We start from the raw sequence: 20,802 nt of genomic DNA on the forward strand, positions 1-20,802 counted from the left end.
ATTTGTAACAATTGCATCTATATGCAAAATCCACTTTTACAAGTTGTTTGGACATGAATGTGTGTTGGCAGTGTGTGAACAGAACAACCCTACAATGAAAAAAAAATCTACCCTCTACTTCTTTTTAATCCCCATTACACCAAAGCTGCTTTGATTTTCTAGTTAATGTGATGTCATACTGATAAAGCCCCGCCCATGACAACTGACTGACTGGTTAATTTTACTCAAAATCTTTTCTAAATGTGTTTTAATGCGGCTAAAGATACTATTGTTATTCACAGAAATCAGATATATTTTTAACCACAGACACATTGTTGGCACATATGAGACTTATATTACATCTTGTAAAAATGGCCCTTTAACAGAAATAACAAATGACAGAATGGGATTAGACCCTAGGACTTCACACATCAGATAGTCTCTTGATCTCTTATGAAAAGCCACCGGACAGTTCAGTCACAACAAATCCCTCAAGAAAACATTCTGGATGCACCATTGTGAAGCAAAGCCAAGCGCGGACAATGACACGCAATCGGAAAGCAAAACACTGGGGCCTGAACTGTGCCTGTTATAACTTGAACAAAGAATAGAGAGCGACCGAACTGAGCCCTCCAATCACTCAGGAATTTCACATCGATGCCTTTCAAAACATGCAGCGGAAGCCGAGTCGATCAATATCAACAATCTACCTCGGGTATATACACACATTTCATGAGCAAAAATAAAACACAGATGGGAGCAAGTGCTGCAAAACTTATAACAAAACAGAAACTCGGCACAGTAGCTAGTAAGCAACACATACACAAACTTTTCTAATCAGTACAAAAACTAAAAGCTGATGTCCCCACTGAAAAATCCAGCATAAGCTGGTAAGCTAATTTAAGCTGGTGTCCAAGGTTGGTTTTAGCTGGTTTTGCTGGTGTAGCAAGCTGGTCTAGCTGTGTTTTGGTCACTTTTTAAGCTGGTCTAGTTGGACTTAGCTGCTCAGGTTGGAAGACCAGCTGACCCACCAGCTTGACCAGCTTTGCCAGGCTTAAACAAGCTTATTTTTAGCTGGATTTTCAGCAGGGGACTGATAACAGTTGAAAATTAGTTCTCCTATCCGAGTTTGAAGTGCAGACAACAATTCCTTAACTCTTTCACCGCCAGCGTTTTTAAAAAAAGTTGCCAGCCAGCGCCAGCGTTTTTCATGATTTTCACCAAAGTTTAATGCCTTCCAGAAAATGTTCTTCTTTAAATATATAAACAAACAATATACCAAATGAAAGAACAGACCCTCTGCTTTCAAACAAAAAAAAACGTTTCATCCTACCTTTAGTGGTTCTTTTGCAATCAGCTTTTGAATATGGGTAGGTTTTTGCAAAAACACCATATTTTGAGCAAAAAGCAGAAATAATTCCATTTTTGTGACGGACTTTTCATAGAGATCCCATTCAGAGAGACACACTATGCTTTTCTAATCTACACAGATGCAACAGTTATTTTTGCAAATCATAAATTGTTACAATAAAAAATATTAACACATGAGATAAGGGAAATCATTGTCGTGAGCATTGTGGTGATAGTTTTTATTTATTGTGTGGCTGCGTTAAAAAATTCTCATGCAAATAACAATTAAAATATTTTCATAAGTTTGTTGTGTGGCTGTATTACGTTTATTTTATGTAAATAATAATTAAAATGTTTTCATAAGAAACCTTAATGTATATGAACTTGATTTGTAAGAGTACTTTGGGGTTGGACCTTGCTTGCGTTTCTTGGGTCCGATTTCAAAGCCCCCAAACCCTTTCAGCGGTGAAGGTGGACGCAGCGATATCCTCTGCTGGCGTCAGGTGCTGTGTAGAGGCAGATCCACCTCCCGTTACACGGTGTGCCCGACTTATGCTGGCAAGCTTGGGATTCCCCCGTCTCCTGACATCATTGTAGCGCTTGGCGCAACGATGGGGATGCCAGCTGATGAGACAATTGTGGCTATTTCCTCCCACGCCTGTTTAACCGGCGCTGATTTGGGCGGGTTTCTCCTATCCCCATACAAAACAACTTCTCTGTCTTTGACTGCTCTTACAAGAACGTCGGTCTCCTCGGCTGTGAACTGCTCCTGGCGTGCGCCTGGTAAACCATTATAATAATAGCAACCTGCCATGGAACTTGCGCACTTGCGTTTAAAGGGAATGTTGGATAGCGTTCTGATTGGTTTATTTGACGTTACGCCCAAACCACACCAATGAATAATGAACCTACTTCAGACCAACCCCTTATTGATTTGCGCCTGGCGCAAGAGTTATTTCTCACGCCGGGAAAATAGCAACAGCGCCCAAGATCCGCCCACAAACTCACTTGCGCTTTGCGCTTCGCACTTGCGTTTCAGATCGTTAAAATAGGGCCCATAATATTAGCCATCAAAACTAAAATATAAAAAATACTGATTTTTTTTCTACATCAGTACATCCCTATTACAATTTTTCTGTATTCCTTCAGCTCAATTGCATTAGCAGCAATGCAAGGTCATACGTTTGATCCCCAGGAAACAAAATAATAAAATAAAAATTATGGCTTGAATAATGGTTGTCAACTCATTAATAAAACAGCATGATAAATCAGATGAAACCATAGGCATTTCTTCAAGGTTTCCAAACCATGTGTCCAAGTATGCCATATGAAAAGAGGTGAGATGGAGGTTCAGTGTGTGGACCTTGGTGTATGTGTACAAGCAGATTAAAATGTGCCTTTAAAGCTCTAAAGATTGTGCTAATTTATCTCATTTGGCCTTAAGCAGCCCTGAGCAACTGCAGCTTTTGAGAATTAGAGGTCAGCGTGAAGTTCACCAGCCATTTAATGACCCAAAGGTACAGTCATGGCTGAAATTATACAAACACACAGCGTTATACAGAACACTTAGTTAAACATAACCTGGTCATCTGAAATAACTTGAGGCATCATCATCTTCATGAGGCATTATTATCATCATAATCAAAGGTAGCTTTTAGCTTTCCTTTCCTCTTAGAAATAATCCTACAGCAGATACAACACGTTTACATTTGAGAAACGTATTAAGATTGGAAACGATATAATAAGCCCAGTTGAATTGGCAACAGGGACAGTAATCCACTTAAAAATTCGGTCTTGACTAAAAGTATGGAGCAGGTGGGTGTCCATCTGTTCTCTATGGATTATTGCTTCACTCTTCATGCCTTCCTACAACAAGTGCGACTTAACACAGACCTGAGCTGATATAGGTCAAACATATTATGTGCTTAATACAAGGGTAGTAACCACAACAGAAATTGAGGGGGACATGTCCACCCCAATAATCAGAAACTTTGATATTGAAGCTTAATACCAAAACCTTTCCATGCACATTTACCCCACCCATCACATGAAATGCACAACATAATAACAACAATGTTTCTAATGGCCACGGGGTATCATTTGTAATCATCCTGTGGTTGAAATCTGCCACGTAAAATCACACCCTTTGAGATCACAGTTCAAGGAAACGTATTTCTTTGAAGAGCATATTCATAATCATGTGGTAGGTCATGCAGGCACACTGTGTCACACGATCCGAGTGAAGTTCACTAATGGTGTTTTCTTGCAACCATTAGATGCTAATGTTTACAACATTAGACCATTACACATTAGCTATATGCCACCTGTAGCAATGCAAAGGTCATGGGATCAATTCCCAAGGAACACATATGTGACCCTGGACCGCAAAGCCAGTCGGGTTGTAAATTTGTAACAATAGCTAACAAAACATTGTATGGGGCAAAATTATTAAATGTTTATGCCAAAACTTATTAGGATATTAAGTAAAGATATTATGTCCCTAGTGTAAATATATAAAAACTTTATTTATCATTAGTAATGCGTGTTGCAAAGGACTTCATTTGGAGAACTTAAAAAGGCGATATTCTCAATATTTACATTTTTTTGCACCCTCAGATTCCAGATTTTCAAATAGTTGTGTCTCAGCCAAATATTGTCCTGCAGTATCTAACAAACCATGCATCAATGGAAAACTTATTTATTCAGCTTTCAGATGATGTATAAACTCAATATTTTTATGAATAACCATTATGACTGGTTTTGTGGCCCAGGGTCACATAAAGTGAAGTCAGTCTATGCATTTTTTTAATCTGCAAGATATATTGAAATACTGCAAATGTTCATATTGCAGTATGGCTGTTGCAATGGTATATAATTTATATAAAACATAAATTGTCCAGTAAATGTACTTATCCCGCATTAGTTAGTTTGTCTAGAACAAAGCACTCACATAACTCATCTGGGTAATATACTTATGCCGCAATAGTTAGCCTGTCTGGAACCGAGCTGACTTAAACCACTATAATGTATGACACTTGTGGATTACATGTGAACGGCCCCTACGCTAATAGGATTCTGTTTCTCTCTCCCTGTCTCGTCCTCGACCCTGAGGACAATGAGACAAACAAACCCAGTTGCTGCAGCTGTGAAGGTCATCACACCACTGATCTACTGACCGTCCTTCAACGAGATGCCCAGCCGATGCCTGATCAGTGACCACCGGCGGAACCAGTTTAATTTGCTTACCCGTTCACATACCCCGATAGTTTATATATATAAATATATATGTATCTCTCTCAAGGGTTTTTCCCCTCCTAGGAGTTTTCCCCGTGGACTAGCCAGGAGCGTTTTTCTCCTAGGGAGTTTTTCATCCCCTAGAGAGTCCGCCACCTTTGGCTTAACTTACTACTTTACTGTATACGTTACATTATTACCAAGCTCGCTTTTCTATGCTTTTCCTATGTAAATCTGCTTTGAAACAATTAACAATTGTGAAAAGAGCTATATAAATAAAATTGAATTGAATTGAATGTTACAAACATAAAGCATTATCATATTGGATATCGCATCACATAACAAGTTATCCCATATCACATTTTCGTCAATATCGTGCAGCCCTGGTTTTTAAATAAAAGCATTTGCCAACTGCAAAAATTTAGTCACAATAACAGGAACTACTGAAATCACTTCTCCTGAGGCAGAGGAAAAGTTGAACGATTCTTTAAAGATGAGCTTTCCATTGCCTGTAACCTCAAACACATGGCATCGCTCCACAACAAGCAGCTTCATGGCCAAACAAAGGTCAATTATTTTCACAGCTGAGGTTGTCACTTGGGCTGTGCCGTTAATGTATCAGTACACCTCCAGGCCCGATTTGCCTTTAATGAACAGCCAATTCCCTCGCAGTAATATGACAGGAATGTTTCTATTTAAAATGACTGCCGGACATGTGCTTCCTTTTGCTTCTAACAGAAAACAATTCGATATCATGATTCATGCACTTGCAAAAATGTTTGCACAATAAGACCGTGGTCTTAGGATTCATGGTTTAAATGGAGATGAATGGTGTCAGCTTCATTATTAAGATGAATTATTCTGCCCCTCAGTCGGATTGTATTGACCGCCCTGTTGGTAGAGAGTCGATGACCGGAACAAACCTTGCAGGGAGAGAGATGAGAGCAGACGGATCTAAACAGGGCGTAATGAGGACAGAATTCCTCAATGTTGATTTAAACAGTCAATTATATTAAATATAATTATATTAAAACCTACTTACTTTATTTCCATACAGCAAAAATATATTTTTTTAAATATTTACTGAAATATATTTTGGAATATGTTTACAAAAATAGAATTTTTCACCCATATATTTTTGGCCATTTTTTGTATATTTTTAAATATATTTTAAAAATAAATATTTTTTAAAGCATTAAAAAATATATTTAGCCCTCCATATATTTAGATTTAAGAAAATATATTCACATTGCATTAAAAAAAATGTTTTTATTACGAACCTGTAAACATAACGGTTTTAAAAAGGTTACAATTAAATATAGTTTCAACTTCAAAAATATGCCTTCTAAAATGAACTTAAATTTTTTTTCTTAAAATGTATTATATATTTAATATATTTAAAATGAGAAATGTATTTAATTGAGCATTACTTTCTACAAAATAAATAATTTTTGCCGTATGGAAATAATAGGTTTAGTTTGTTATAATTAAAAGGTGACAACAAAGGTGTTGAAAACAAAGACTACAACAAAGCAGATGATGAACAAAACCACCAGAAATATACAAAATAGACAAAAGACGTCAATGCTAGGTCGAGAAAATGGGTCATATCAAGAAAGCAGCAAAGACACAATGCTGACAAACTTCACACAAACGTCTACAACCAAAAAAAAGTGTGTTCCTGCCTATAATACAGTTCACAAAAAAAGGAATGGATGAATCAGCATCAAACAGCTGTGAAATTTCCATTTTAACTGACCCACAGGTAACAAATAAGCTGACCTACTTCCTGCCCGTTTGTCTGACTCTCACAGAAATCTAAAAGTCTGTCCACAAGTAACAACACAGCTCTGTGGAAACAACATAGACGTTTCTAGATGCTTTTGACTCTCTCCTGGTCACTTTTCCTCAGTTCGTCTATCTTCCTCTATAGCACAAAGACAAACACACATTTGTACTTTGGCACCCTGTGAATATAAACACTCCAATCAAAAAAAAAATTTACAGAATCTTAGACAACCCACTGAAACAAGCTGAATAACTCACAAGGGTTTCTGAGCGAATATTAAAGATGTATAAAACCGTAAGAAAAACGTACAAACAAAACACTATCGATTTCCAAAACCTCAAAAGCAGAGATATGAATTGAGTTTTGAACTAACAAGAGGAATTTGCAAGCAAATCGACCCAATAAGCACACACTGCTGTTGCGCTGCTTAAATATTTTGTTTTTCACAGGTGCCATCCGACATTTTCAAGGCATTCTGGTAAGAAGTTGCCTGAGGTGAGTGAACTCGTGCATGTCTTTAAAGGTCACCGCTTATAGGAAACACAACATCAGGATAAGTCGAAACAAACAGGATTGACAAAAAAAACAATTGGTTAATTTAATCTAAAAATGTCCATATTTGACCCAACCATGGGTTAAAATAACCCATCATATATTAACCTAACCCATATTTGTCCAAGCAGAACGACCTAGTATTTCTAGAATGACAGCTTTATGTAAGCATTATTGTACATTCATATGTGACCCTGGACCACAGAATTTATTAAGGATAAACATCATCATCTGAAAGCTTTCCACTGATGTATGGTTTGCTATGATATGATAATATTTGGCCGAGATACAACTATTTGAAAATCTGGAATTCAAAAAAGCTGGATATTTAGAAAATCGCTTTTAAAGTTATCCAAATAAAGTCCTTAGCAACATATAATATTATTATCAACAAAAAAATTATATTGACAAAATATCTTCATGGAACATGATCATTACTTAATATCCTAATGATTTTTGGCATACAAAACCCATAATGTATTGTTGCCTATTGCTACAAATATAACCGTGCAACTTGAAACTTGAAACTTGGTTTTGTGGTCCAGGGTCACATATATAATGTCATTTATTTTATTAATGCATATGACTTTTATGACATGTCTAAATGTTTGAACCCATTAAAAACAGTTTGTTGCCCATTATATAAATATATATATAATCGAAAAGTGAGACAGTTAAAAATAAAGAATAAAGTTTTCCAGAGTGTCATGTTATGTGTAATGCATAATGTTTGTTGATGTTATCCGAGTTGTTTAATAACATGCTATACAGTATTATATTATTTAAAGTCAGCAAGGGCATGTAAGACCACGGTGTGGCATTTAATAACAAAGCCACAAACCCAAAAGATCCATCAAACACTTCATTCACATGCTCTAATCTATCTTTCACCGAACCATTGATTTGCTGGATTGACAGAGTCCAGGGATTTGCATTCAGTGTAAAAGCAATCCCACACTGAAATGAATGTTTAGTTGTTTCGGTTTTTAGGTTTAAACTAGGGCCGGGACTTTAACGCGTTAATTAAGATTAATTAATTACACAAAAAATAACGAATTTTAATCGCACTTATTTTTGCACCGCGGAACATTTCTCATTGGATGAGTTTCGGCGGACCGATTATACTGGAGCACCAACTAGCGTTCATGACTTCAGACAACAACAAACCACAGTGGACATGAACGAAGAAGCTGATGAGATCGCATTGGTTGGCCCCGTGGATGGGACAGTTTTTTATAAAAAACGAACGGATGGAAGCGTCGATAAGAGCATGGTTGTGTGTAAGCTATCCAACAAGGAATTCACATATCAACCGCAGCACATCGAGCCTCAAGTATCATCTCAATGCAAAACATACAGCAGCTAGCGTGGACATTAGCCCGGGTACAACAACTTGGTTGAACAAAAATAAACAATATTTTGTTGCTTAAGCTTATGTATTCAGTCATTATTCATGGTATACTAAAAATCCATGTGAAAAAATTACTTCTCAATGTTCTCAGGTCAAATATTTATATGTGATTAATTTCGATTAATTAATTACAAAGCCTCTAATTAATTAGATTATTTTTTTAATCGAGTCCCGGCCCTAGTTTAAACAAACTGGCCGTGCAGTGTCCAAGTCATTTCAACCTTATCTTAAATTTTGACTTTTGATTTGCTATAACATGCAATAAGTTAAAATTGCTTAATATGAAGTGTAGCTAAAATTTAAAATTAATAAACTGAAATGACTTGTAAAGCCAATAATTATACTTCAAGGCAGGGTTGAAAATCTCTTCACATCCTGATAGCAATCAAGTGGGCTAAGGTTCGGTTGGTTTCCTGGACAGGATTTAGATTAATCCAGGACTAGGTCTTAATTATACTAGGACATTTAAGTGATTTATACAAGCATACCTTACAAAACACAGTACTGGTGTGCGTCTTTGAACTAAACAATGGCACTGATATATGTTAAGATATGTCAGTGCAAAATGTTTTTAAATTAAGGCCGCTTAAATATGCATTTTAGTCTGGGACTGGGATAAGCCCTGTCCAGAAAACCACCCCTAAATGTATTTATATACAGCGGGGAAAATAAGTTTTTGACACATCAGCATTTTATCAGTAAGGGGATTTCTAAGTAAGCTATTGGCACAAAATTTCCACCAGATGTAGCCATCAAGCCAAATATTGAATTCATACAATTTAACATTTAAGTATACAAGTTGAGTCATAATAAATAAAGTGAAAGTTCTCCAAGGGCCAAGAACCACTTGAACAGGTACCTTGCATCAGCAGGTACTGTTGTTTCAAAGAAAACTATAAGCAGAAGATCAAAGTTCATAAAAGAAGCCCAAGGAACCTTCAAGATTTAAATCCCATTTGTGTGGAATGGGCCAGAATCACTCCTGAGCAATGCAAATAACTGGTCTCTCCATACAAGAGGCGTCTAGAAGCTGTAATCACCAACAAAGGCTTTTCTACAAAGTATTAAATAAAGTGTGTTCAATACTTATTCCCTGTGTCATTTCACTTTATTTATTATGACTCAACTTGTATACTTAAATATTCTGATTTCTTTGTATGAATTCAATATTTGGCTTAATGGCTACATCTGGTGAATATTTTGTGTCAATAGCCCACTTAGAAATCCCCTTACTAACAAAAATGCTGATGTGTCAAATACTTATTTTCCCCACTGTATATGTAGATCTTCTGTGGAAGGCGCAGGACCATTAAATTTTGTTTCAATCACTCCGAATGTAATAATAGGATGCCCGCATCAGGCTGGATGGCACAAAAAATGACGTAAAAACAGGGACAGAATTCTCAAAACAGCTATGAAATAAACGTCTGGAGAAAGCGTGGTTTGGGAGGGCCCTCTGAAGGGACAATGGGATATTTCAAATCTATTTTCCTATTGCTAGGCTCTCCGAAATTGCTAAATGCCTGCCCTATCTTTTAAAAATTTAACGCAGCAAAAAAAATCTCAGTGTATGCAGACAAACCTATTTTCCTATTCGCGTGGCTGTAAGAAAGTCATTTAGGTGATGGGGTAATAGGTTATTGTACATTTCTATATCTTGTTATCTATTATTTCACTTAATTTTGCACTAAATACATCTTACTTATTTTTTTCGTAAACACTATGTGCACCACAGCTGCATTATTTTTTGGCTGTAGAAGTATACGGTTTTTGTCATGCTGATAAACTGAACTTATATTGAAATAATAATAATAATAATACCTTTAGTTTATAGAGCGCCTTTAAAAGTGACTTTCTCAAAGCGCTTTACAGAGAATACAACACATAAAAATACAAAAAAAAAATATAGATAACACAAAGAATAAGGAAAATAAAAAGAAATGCAGCAAGAGAGAGGCAGAGAGAGCTGTGGATTACTCAGCAGTGGCGTCACAGAAGATGATCGACCGCCCCGTACCCTCCCTCTACCCAGCACTGTGCCATGTGCCAGCACAACACCTGTGAGCGAGTCGGGTCATCTGACACCACCGGTGGCCTCGTGTTCAAATCTTTTCATTGGTTGACTGATTGAGGGGGTGCATTCAGGATGGCCGAATGTACTGACCTTTAGAATGTGCGACAGGAAGAAAGAACGGAAAGATTAGATGGATGGATGTTCTGTAGCTGTCGCTTTATAGTGGAAAAACTGGGCCACATGACCGTGAGGCTAAATTGTCTTCAATGTAATTTAATCAAAGTAAATAATTATTGTCACTCTTAAAAATGGGTCTGACTTTAGTAAACAGACTTTTCCTTTAGTAAACAGATCATAAGACTTAAAAAAGTGAGAGATTCTTTCATCGAAAATTGCTCTGCAATTTTTTTGCAATTCGTGTTTTGTGCAGCTGAATTATAGAAATCACACACTTCGCCTTTTAATAGTTCACCAGAAAATAAAAATTATCTTATAATTTACTCACCATCATGCCATCCCATATTGCCATATATAATCATTTGGTACTCACTGTGATGGATCACAAGCCATAACAATATAATTTTTCTGTACAGTGTAAAATAAATCCGTAAAAAAAAACGGCAAAATTGCGGCAGCTGGTGTGCTGGAAAAATACCGTAAAATAACAGGCACAATAAATTACAGAAATTTTCGGTAATAAACATTTTTTCTGTCATTTTACATTAACACTGTAAAAAAATCTGTAAAAAAAATCTGTAAAAAAATCTTTAAAAAAAAACAGTACAATTCCGGCAGCAGGGGTGCCTGAAAAATACCGTAAATACCATGAATGACAGACATTTTCTGTAATACACAAATACATTTTTTCTGTATTTTAAATTAGCTGAAAATAATGCATACTGTCAACACCTAGAGTTTGACGTTACCAGAATTGGTAATCATAACTATTCCTTAAATTTGGTCACCTAGCTCACCTGCAGGCATAATGCGATGCATTGCCACAGACAGAAAGAAGATGGCATCGCTGTAGTAAGCACCAGACCCTGCGCTAAAATGCTTCTGCATGGCCTCCACGATGGGAAATAACTTCTCTGTAAGCGAGTCCACATTGTGAAACACCACCTGGAACAGATGAGGAGTATGTTTGTGTTAAATAAAGGCATTGTTCATATAAGCCTACATTAACTACATTTTTATGCAGAATCTGTGACAGAATGGGCTACAATGTGCATAATTTTTTGTGAATCTGCATGTGAATGCATTTAGCAGATGCTTTTATGCAAAGTGACTTACAGTGCATTCAAACTATACATTTTATCAGTATGTGTGTTCCCTGGGAAATAAATCCACAACCTTGGCAGTGCTATCACAATGCTCTACCAACAGAAACAGGAGTACAGACATACAGTTGAAAAGATATTGCACAAATATGTGCATATAAATGATTAATGAATGAGACATTGTGAGGTTTCTGCGCTGATGAACAGTATTTCTGTTTTTTGCTGGGGTCTTAAACCTTCCTGCCATATAGGTCTTGTTCTCAGATGTTCACCACTGAACCTCGACAGCCTTCGTTTACTGTTCCCTCCACTGGAACCACACAATACCTGTTTGTCTTTGCTATAATCAGGCCCCTAATCCAATGCAAGGCTTTGGCGTCGACCCGACTCATGCAATCAGATAATGCGTATCTGTCTCCAGCTCACACAAAGAGGATTGTGGGGTTCGTTCATTATGGATTTTCCATTAAGGTTTTGATTCCAGAGGAAATTTTAAGTTAAGTATGCCCACTATGTTTTTGCACTAAAACATTTTTTAAGTTCGATCCAAATCATGCATTTTTGCAAAATCACCTTTTTAAACTATTCTAGAAATAAAGCAAAAATATTCAGATATATACAGTTTACATATACATAGTTATATACAAACTAGAGGTCGACCGATAGATAGTGGATTTTACCAATACCGATAACTAAGGTGGTCTCTACTTGCCGAAAACGATTATCTATCGATAGATTTTAACGGATATTGGATAAAAAACAAACAGAACACTAAAAGTGAAACAGTGCTGAAATGTATTACAAAAGTAATAAAACAACAGTACTGAACCATGAAAATGTGCTAAATTAATAAATGTATAAATAAAAATATATTAATTATATTAATAAGTATTGAAGTAAATACTTCTGTGAAATATAACATTGAAATTACATACATGTACATTATATGTGTAATATTGTACTTTATTTGCTTCTGTTTACACATTAAATGATTTTCTAATCAAAATAACAAAGATGATGGATGGATGGATGGATGGATGGATGGATAAATGGATTACATTTTTTTTGCCAATAGCCAATTGTCCCACCAATGAACTATCGGTGCATGTATCGGTCTACCTCTAGTAGTTACATTTTTATACAAAATATGCGATCAATCGATCGATCCATCCATCCATCATTGGCATCTATTTATCTATCAATCATTGGCATCCTTCCATCTATCATTGGCATTCATCTATCTCTCCATTATTGGTATCTATCATTCATCCATCCATCCATCTATCATTGGCATCTATACATCTATCTCCATCATTGGCATCTATACATCCATCTATCCATCATTGGCATCTATACATCCATCTATCCATCATTGGCATCTATACATCCATCTATCCATCATTGGCATCTATACATCCATCTATCCATCATTGGCATCTATACATCCATCTATCCATCATTGGCATCTATACATCATCTATCCATCATTGGCATCTATACATCTATCTATCCATCATTGGCATCTATACATCCATCTATCCATCATTGGCATCTATACATTCATCTATCCATCATTGGCATCTATACATCATCTATCCATCATTGGCATCTATACATCCATCTATCCATCATTGGCATCTATACATCCATCTATCCATCATTGGCATCTATACATCCATCATTGGCATCTATCAATCCATCATTGGCATCTATACATCTATCTATCCATCATTGGCATCTATACATCTATCTATCCATCACTGGCATCTATACATCTATCTATCCATCACTGGCATCTATACATCTATCAATCCATCACTGGCATCTATACATCTATCAATCCATCACTGGCATCTAAACATCTATCTATCCATCATTGGCATCTATCTATCCATCACTGAAATCTATCTATCCATCATTGGCATCTATCAATCCATCATTGGCATTTATACATCTATCAATCCATCATTGGCATCTATCTATCGATCATTGGCATCTATCTATCCATCATTGGCATCTATCTATCCATCATTGCATCTATACATCTATCTATCCATCATTGCATCTATACATTTATCTATCCTTCATTGGCATCTAGAAATATATCTATCCATCACTGGCATCTATGCATCTATCTATCCATCAATGGCATCTATACATCTATCTATCCATCATTGCTATACATCTATCTATCCATCATTGGCATCTATACATCTATCTATCCATCATTGGCATCTATACATCTATCTATCCATCATTGGCATCTATCTATCCATCACTGACATCTATCTATCCTTCATTGGCATCTATCAATCCATCATTGACATCTATACATCTATCTTGCTATTTAGCTATCTAGCTATCCATCTATCCATTCATTATTGGCATCCATCCATCTATCATCTGTTCATCCATCCAGTAAATATTTTAAAAGAAAAGAAAAGAAACAAAAAATGAATGTCTACCCATGCAAAACTGGGCTTTTAAAAACATTACACTTAAAAAAGTGATAAAGAAAAAGAAACTGCTCTACTACATGGTTTTGTTTTAGTACATATGGAGAAACTACATGAGGCCAAGCTAAACCTTCCAGGAATTCAAATCAGTTTTAAACCCAAGTCACATCCACCATAATCTCTATTACTTGCACATGAAATACTGTGGTAATAATTAATGCAGTATTGTGAAATCAAGGGCTTCTGGCAGTATCACAGATACATAGAGCTCAAATACTTTTATGTCCTCCTGACAGTATGAAATAGTTCTGGAGGTGAACAGCTCCTCCCATCAATAAGACTGCACTTTCTTTCATGAAACCTAAATGTTCAATCAAGACTTTAAATAACACATTCACTAAAAAGACAGCTTGCACAATGGGTCTAAGTTGAAATCTTCTCTTTCAATCTGAACGGCAAGGGAAGTGATTGTAACATCGCAGGTATTTTACAGTATTTAACACATATTTGTAATGATTTTTAACAAAAAAAAGAACACAAAGAAAGGCCTTCTCAGCTACCGTAGTGGCAACTCTTGCGTCATCAGAACAGTGTGTTCAACACATCACTGTTTGTGCAATGTTTTGTCAGGGCTGAACGCAGCCCAGCTCATTTGCATTTAACAGGACACACCCAAAATGGGCTCACACCTACAAAGTGGCAATTTTAACATGCTGTAATAAATTATCTATACCAGTCTATATGAGATAAAACTTCAAATACGTACTCTGGTGACACCAAAGTTTTATCTGATATCTTAACCCAGTCTTGTGAAATGTATGCTTTAAATGCCAGCTTATCATGGCAAGAGTCAGGTTTAATGATAAAGTAAAAAACTAAAGTTGTATAAAATTAATTTGTCCTTAAAACAATAAAACTACATTTGGAAGGTAAAAAAAATATTTCAAGAGTATCAACAGATTAAAACGATCTATTCACAGTGGTAGAAGTAATACAATACAGTAGAATATGTTTAAAGGGCACCAATTATCCGATTCACAATTTCCTTTGATGTGTAAGTCTGTATTAGTATATGTTAACGATATGCAAACGGTACAAACCCCAAAGTAAACGATGATGTGAGTTATAGTAACGAGCAACAAGAATGAACCTCAATGACCCCTGCAAGCAGCTGACAGTTTTATTTCGCTGTCATTTCTTCATGTGTCTGATTCATCTTTCGTCATGCGGAAGACAGTGTGGGTGTTTATCAACCTTACTCGCTTCTGCTGTCTGTGCGGTGTAGGTCGAGGGTTAAGCAGATGATCTGAAACTGCATTAATCAAATATTGCAGCATGATAGCGTGGCCAGAGATTATTATTATGGGATGTTGCATTAAGCCAAATGCTCTTATAGCACACGTGCGTGTTGAAAAAGACTGGATTAAAGAAAGGTAATCTGCAATTCTGTAGGCTCACGGCATCTCTGCTAAACTGAGCATATAGTTTATCATTCAGATGTAGAAAAAAATGGTCCCAAGCTGTCACTGGGGCAGTATCCTTTGAAAAAGTCCCAATTTGTACAATTTAGGTGCAGATATGTTACATTTGGTGTACATTTGAGGTACTAATATGGACTATTTAGGTCTACTTTTTGAAAAGGTACTGTCCCAGGGACCTTCTTTTTAAGTATACAGATGTTGCTGTGCATTAGACTGCAAAGAGTTACTGTAAATGTATAACCTCGGAGATCTGGTTTAAACTACAATGCACGTTTGCCAGGTTTACTTAAATCCTTCACAGCACGATCAGACTGAAGATCCTGAAACTCACAGAGGGAACACACAATGCACCCAAGTAACAATGCGCCCAATTCAGCAACAATGCAGTCACTGAAGGAAATAAATAATTTACTATAGTATGATTTATAGTGGGGGAGAGCGGGACACAACGCTTTTTGGTTTTGGCTCAATCATTCAAAAAATATTTGAGTTTTATTAATTATATTTTTACAAAAGCAACACACACATCTCTGCTACAAATGAACATTTGAAGTTTGTTTCTAGCACTTACAATTCTTGGACAATTACACCAAACGTGACAGAAGTGCAAACGTTACAACTTACCCCATAGGTGGGGTTAATTGTAACAGGCAGGGGGGTAGTTGTAACACTTGCTAAAAATTAAGTTTGCAGGCAAATATTTCAATACTATTTTGTCTATATACTTGAAGTGGATATTGTTTATATATCTGTTGTATAATAGACAGGTATCCACACTGTATTCATTCACCCAGCCCTTTTCTAACAATAGTTCAATTATAAATGGATACAAATGTCTAAATATGTAAGAAAAAGCAGCACAATTATGAAAAAAAATGTATGTGACCCAGTCTGTAATAACCATACTACAGTTTCAAAAATCTAATTTTGAGATAATGAGCATCAAAGTCTGATTTTATCCATTCATATTATTATGATTTCAATCTTTGACGTGACCTTAGATATGAACAAAAATACATTTGACGCATGATTTTTTATAAGACAGGCAAATTTATTTTGTTGGCGGCCAGCAATTATTTGTGTGTAGCCTATTTAAAACAACGGCAAGAAATACGCCAACGTTAGCGGTTTTCATATCGTAAGTGCTGAGGGGTTAGTAGTAACACAGCGTTACAATTAACCCCGCTGGGTCAAAATATTTTCAAGCCAACCAAAAAGGTTGCTAAGAGCTGCAGACATATTTCAAAATGATGCTTTGTTTTAGTCAACAATACACTGATTAATATGACATTGGATTAGGTATCTTACACAACCAACTTAGAAACCGAAAAAAAACATTCGATGAAAAAATTTACTTGCATGCCACCAAAACACTTGTTCATCAATAACCCCTCTGGAAAAACATTATACATTTACAACAATTTGCGCGAGATCGTCTTTTGGCAGAGTGAAAAAAATACCAGAAAAACACAACGCTCAACCTTGTGCAACAATGTAAATCCATGTTACAACTAACCCTGCATTAGTTTTTGCCCCACGCACCCCTTACCATTAACACTGGTTTATTAAAATCTGATCATTAACTGCTTTCATTTAGTCATTTAGCAGATGCTCTTATCCAAATCACTTCAATAAAGAACTACAAAAAAGCACTACAAGTACACAATGATCACACAGATAACACTTTAAACACAGGGATTTCATAAACTGATTCTCAATGAAGCCACTAAGTTGTATAAGGGCAGATCCTGCTACATCTAAAGTTATTGGCAGGTGCTTTTGAGAAGCATAGATCGAGAACAACAACATCAGAAAGTCACTTTATAGCAGGTCTTCCAAAAAGATGAACAATCTTCCAAAATTATTACATTTAAGCATTTGGTGCATTTATCCAAAGTGAGCACAGACCATTCAAGGTATGATTAAATCAAGTATGTGCGTGTATAACGTAGCAAAGTATGTCGCCGAAATCAACAAGCAAGCAAACAAATAACTTCATCTTCTAATAAAAAATTCTAAGACACAAAGTCCTTCCTAAGGAAGTATGTGGTGGATTAGATCTACATGTTGTTGTACGAGCTGATGTAAAGGAAACATCTGTTGTGTGACCTCGCTGGTCTTGTGGTGTGGGGTTGTGAAGATGACGTGTGCAGGTCAGATCTCTGCTGTCCTGCACTGCCACCTGCTGTACTGAAAAAGCTTTTCACTGTTTGGTGAAAGTTATTGGCAGGTGTACAGTAAATGTGTTTGACACCTTGCACAATGCAACCACTGTGAATAATATTAACCCTCAGGCAGCAAACTACCTTTTTGAGCCTCACACCGCCCCTTTACATTTTTTGTTTTTTCTTTAAATATGTATAATATGACCTGATATGTCTTTCCAATGAAATGAGGGGCAGAAGTGGTTGTGACCTTTTGTTTGGGGGTGGAGCATTGCTTTTTGGAAGCAAAGCTATGTGGAATGCAGACAGTGCCACCAATTGGCAGGATAAATATCACTTTTTAACCTTTGAATTAAATATACAGAAAAATATGTGCATCAGTGTGTAAAGAAGTATGTTTGATTGTCTGAAGACTTTGGGCTGGGAAAAGATTAATTGCGATTAATCGCATACAAAATAAAAGTGGTTTTTGGCATAATATTATTGTGTGCTGTGTGTAATTATTATGTACATATAAATACACACACATTCATGTATGTGTTTAAGAAACATTTACATGTGTATATATATTTATTTATATTTTTATATGTTCTATATTCTATATAATTTTAAAAAATTGATATATAAATTAAAAAAATCTGACATGAATATATGTGTTATTATATTATGCAAAAAATAACTTTTATTTTGTATGCGATTAATCGCGAGTAATCTTTTCCCAGCCCTACTTTTTTGTTTTTTATTTTTTATATGTAGAAACATTGTGCTATAAGGGTAATAAAACACAAGGTTTTCAATCTGATAAGTTACATAAGTTACCAAGCAAAATATGCTTTAGAAAGTTTAACTCTAACAAACATCAATCACAAATGATTCCAGTAAAAGGCGAGGTGCAAGATTTTTGGGAAACGGTTTGGAAAAGGGAGTCGGGGCGAGTACCAAAACACACTTTTAGCCAATCAGCAGTAAGAGGCGTGTCTTCTAACCGGCATCGTTCCCTTGTTTGTGTATGTGTGGGACGGGTCTATCAAAAGAAGGTCCAGATTCTATTGGGGTAGGGGCCTGTTTGTTTAGGTGATGTCAAATGTAAACATTGGCTTTCAGAGATCATGCACCCCACCTTTAATCACAAACATATGACTAGTTCGTTTTATGGGCAACATCGTGCACTTAGACTACTTTTGTTCAGGCAATATCATGCCAAAATAATGCATAACACACACACAAACATGCGCACAAACACACATTTGAATTATATGTTTATATGAAAATGTGGATAACATTAACACATCCAGTGTTAGTTACAATTAGTAAGTGTGCATGTTTGGCTGAAATAATTTGTGATTGATTTTTTTTCTTATGCATATATTGCTTGTTTCCTTATGTAATTGATCATATAAAAAACCTTCGGTGTTTTTGTACCTTTATAGCACAATGTTGCTCTGAGGCAACAAAACAAATTCTCTGGGTCAGACTCCTAAGCTCGCAAAAAGTGGGGTGAAATATTTTTTCCACAAAAAAATTAAAAGTCATGCCATGGAGGGTTAAATTGAAAATCTATGATAGCAAACTGTCTACTGCATACGCCATTAACACTTACAAAATTATTGAAATAAAACAAATGCAGATACAGTAATAAGGTTTTATAATGATGAATGAATGAATATTAATACTGAGCAAGCTTGCTTTGCTTGTCCAAGTCCCAAGATTTCAGACCGCAAAGATTTGAAATGCATCAAAGCATGTAACAAACTAATAAATAGCAAAACAAGTACATACCTGGTATTGGAACGATGCTTCCAGCAAAAGTCCGTGTAGCATCATCTCCCCCAGCTTCTGACTGCCAGCATCAGAGACAAAATGCAGAACCAGCATCTCATCCTCTAGAAAGCGTCCATGTTTGGCTAGGGAGCGCATGGCCACCTGAAACTTATTCTGCAGGTTTAAACTCTTGTCGACCTTAGTGAACATCATGAGAGCATGAAATTGCTTGATTCCTATCGGCTTCTCCTCCCAATCTTCTTTAGCTCCCATCCTGCTTTCAGCATGTCCAGGCCTGATGTCCAAGGAAAGATCTGCATCTTCTCGGTTGGTGTTGTGGCTCGCTTGCGTTTCCTTGATTCGTTTTGTGGTGCTGGAGAAGTTCTGGTTTTCAGATCCAAAGTAATAAAACGCTACCACTGCCATAGCTGCGGCCAGGAGCAACACGATTTGATAAGATTTGAATGTTGTGATCCGTCCCATGGTGACTAACAGCACCCGCAGGACATCCATGGTTTGACTATCAACATCCACAGGTCAGAGTTCCTCATCGCAGACCATGCCTGTGTGCAAGACTAAATTTGTCAATTACGATTTTTTTTCACAGAAATTTCAAAGGAATTAATGCTTATAATAGCAACTGTATTGGTTTGAATAAAAATGATATAATGTTTATGTTGGTCTCTAAACAGCTGATGAATCATACAAGTGAAGTTGGTCATTAATTTTTCAGGTATGTCCTAATTGCTGAATTTTGGCATTCATAAGAGTCCATCCATGTAGGTTACATGGCTTGCGAACATTCATATAGATGCCAGGTTAATAATATACCACAGCTGGGGGGTATCTACTGTACATCATGTAAGTTACATTGAAGCATTTTGCTACAGCTACACTCCAGCTAAGGGATTAAAGCAGTTAATGCGAATGCATGATCGTACTGTGTCACTTACCGACGTCCTCACATGATGCATAAAACAATGCACATTAAATCCAGAGGTCACGTACTGTTCATCAAAGTTAACTGTGCAACAGACGACCACCAGGTCTGAGGGGAAATTATGAAAACGCTAACACTCGCGTGACATACGCTACACGGAAGTTTATTATTTCATAATAAGAGACCCAAACTGACAATGCAAAATAAAACGTTTTATTTTGCAAATGGGTCTCACAAAGTATTAGAAGCATAAATGTGAAATTTAATAAGGAAAACACAGTGGAAAAGTTTGGCAAATGTAATTTATTTATTGTAAAAGAACACGGTTTTTTTATTAAATAAATTATATTTAAATATTATTTAATCTTAAAGTATGTAATTACGCTTCCT

At 36.2% G+C, this 20,802-nt stretch overlaps 1 protein-coding gene across 2 annotated transcripts in view; it reads right to left on the reverse strand.

Moving 5' to 3' along the window:
• xxylt1 (xyloside xylosyltransferase 1) overlaps nucleotides 1-20,567 on the reverse strand; it is a 42,241-nt gene extending 21,674 nt beyond the window's left edge. Inside the window, exons 1-3 of one of the 2 annotated variants that reach the window (XM_065241000.2) lie at nucleotides 20,426-20,567; nucleotides 19,491-20,035; nucleotides 11,304-11,451 (exon numbers count right to left, since the gene is read on the reverse strand). In XM_065241000.2, the coding sequence (XP_065097072.1) occupies nucleotides 11,304-11,451; nucleotides 19,491-19,985 (643 nt within the window). In that variant the 5' untranslated portion in view covers nucleotides 19,986-20,035; nucleotides 20,426-20,567. Of the gene's footprint in view, nucleotides 1-11,294; nucleotides 11,452-19,490; nucleotides 20,036-20,425 lie in introns of both variants that reach the window. The other variant, XM_065240997.1, reaches the window with a different exon arrangement.
• Nucleotides 20,568-20,802: the final 235 nt, after the last annotated feature.

This window comes from Paramisgurnus dabryanus, chromosome 14 (assembly GCF_030506205.2).
Source record: "Paramisgurnus dabryanus chromosome 14, PD_genome_1.1, whole genome shotgun sequence".
NCBI classification, from domain to species: domain Eukaryota; kingdom Metazoa; phylum Chordata; class Actinopteri; order Cypriniformes; family Cobitidae; genus Paramisgurnus; species Paramisgurnus dabryanus.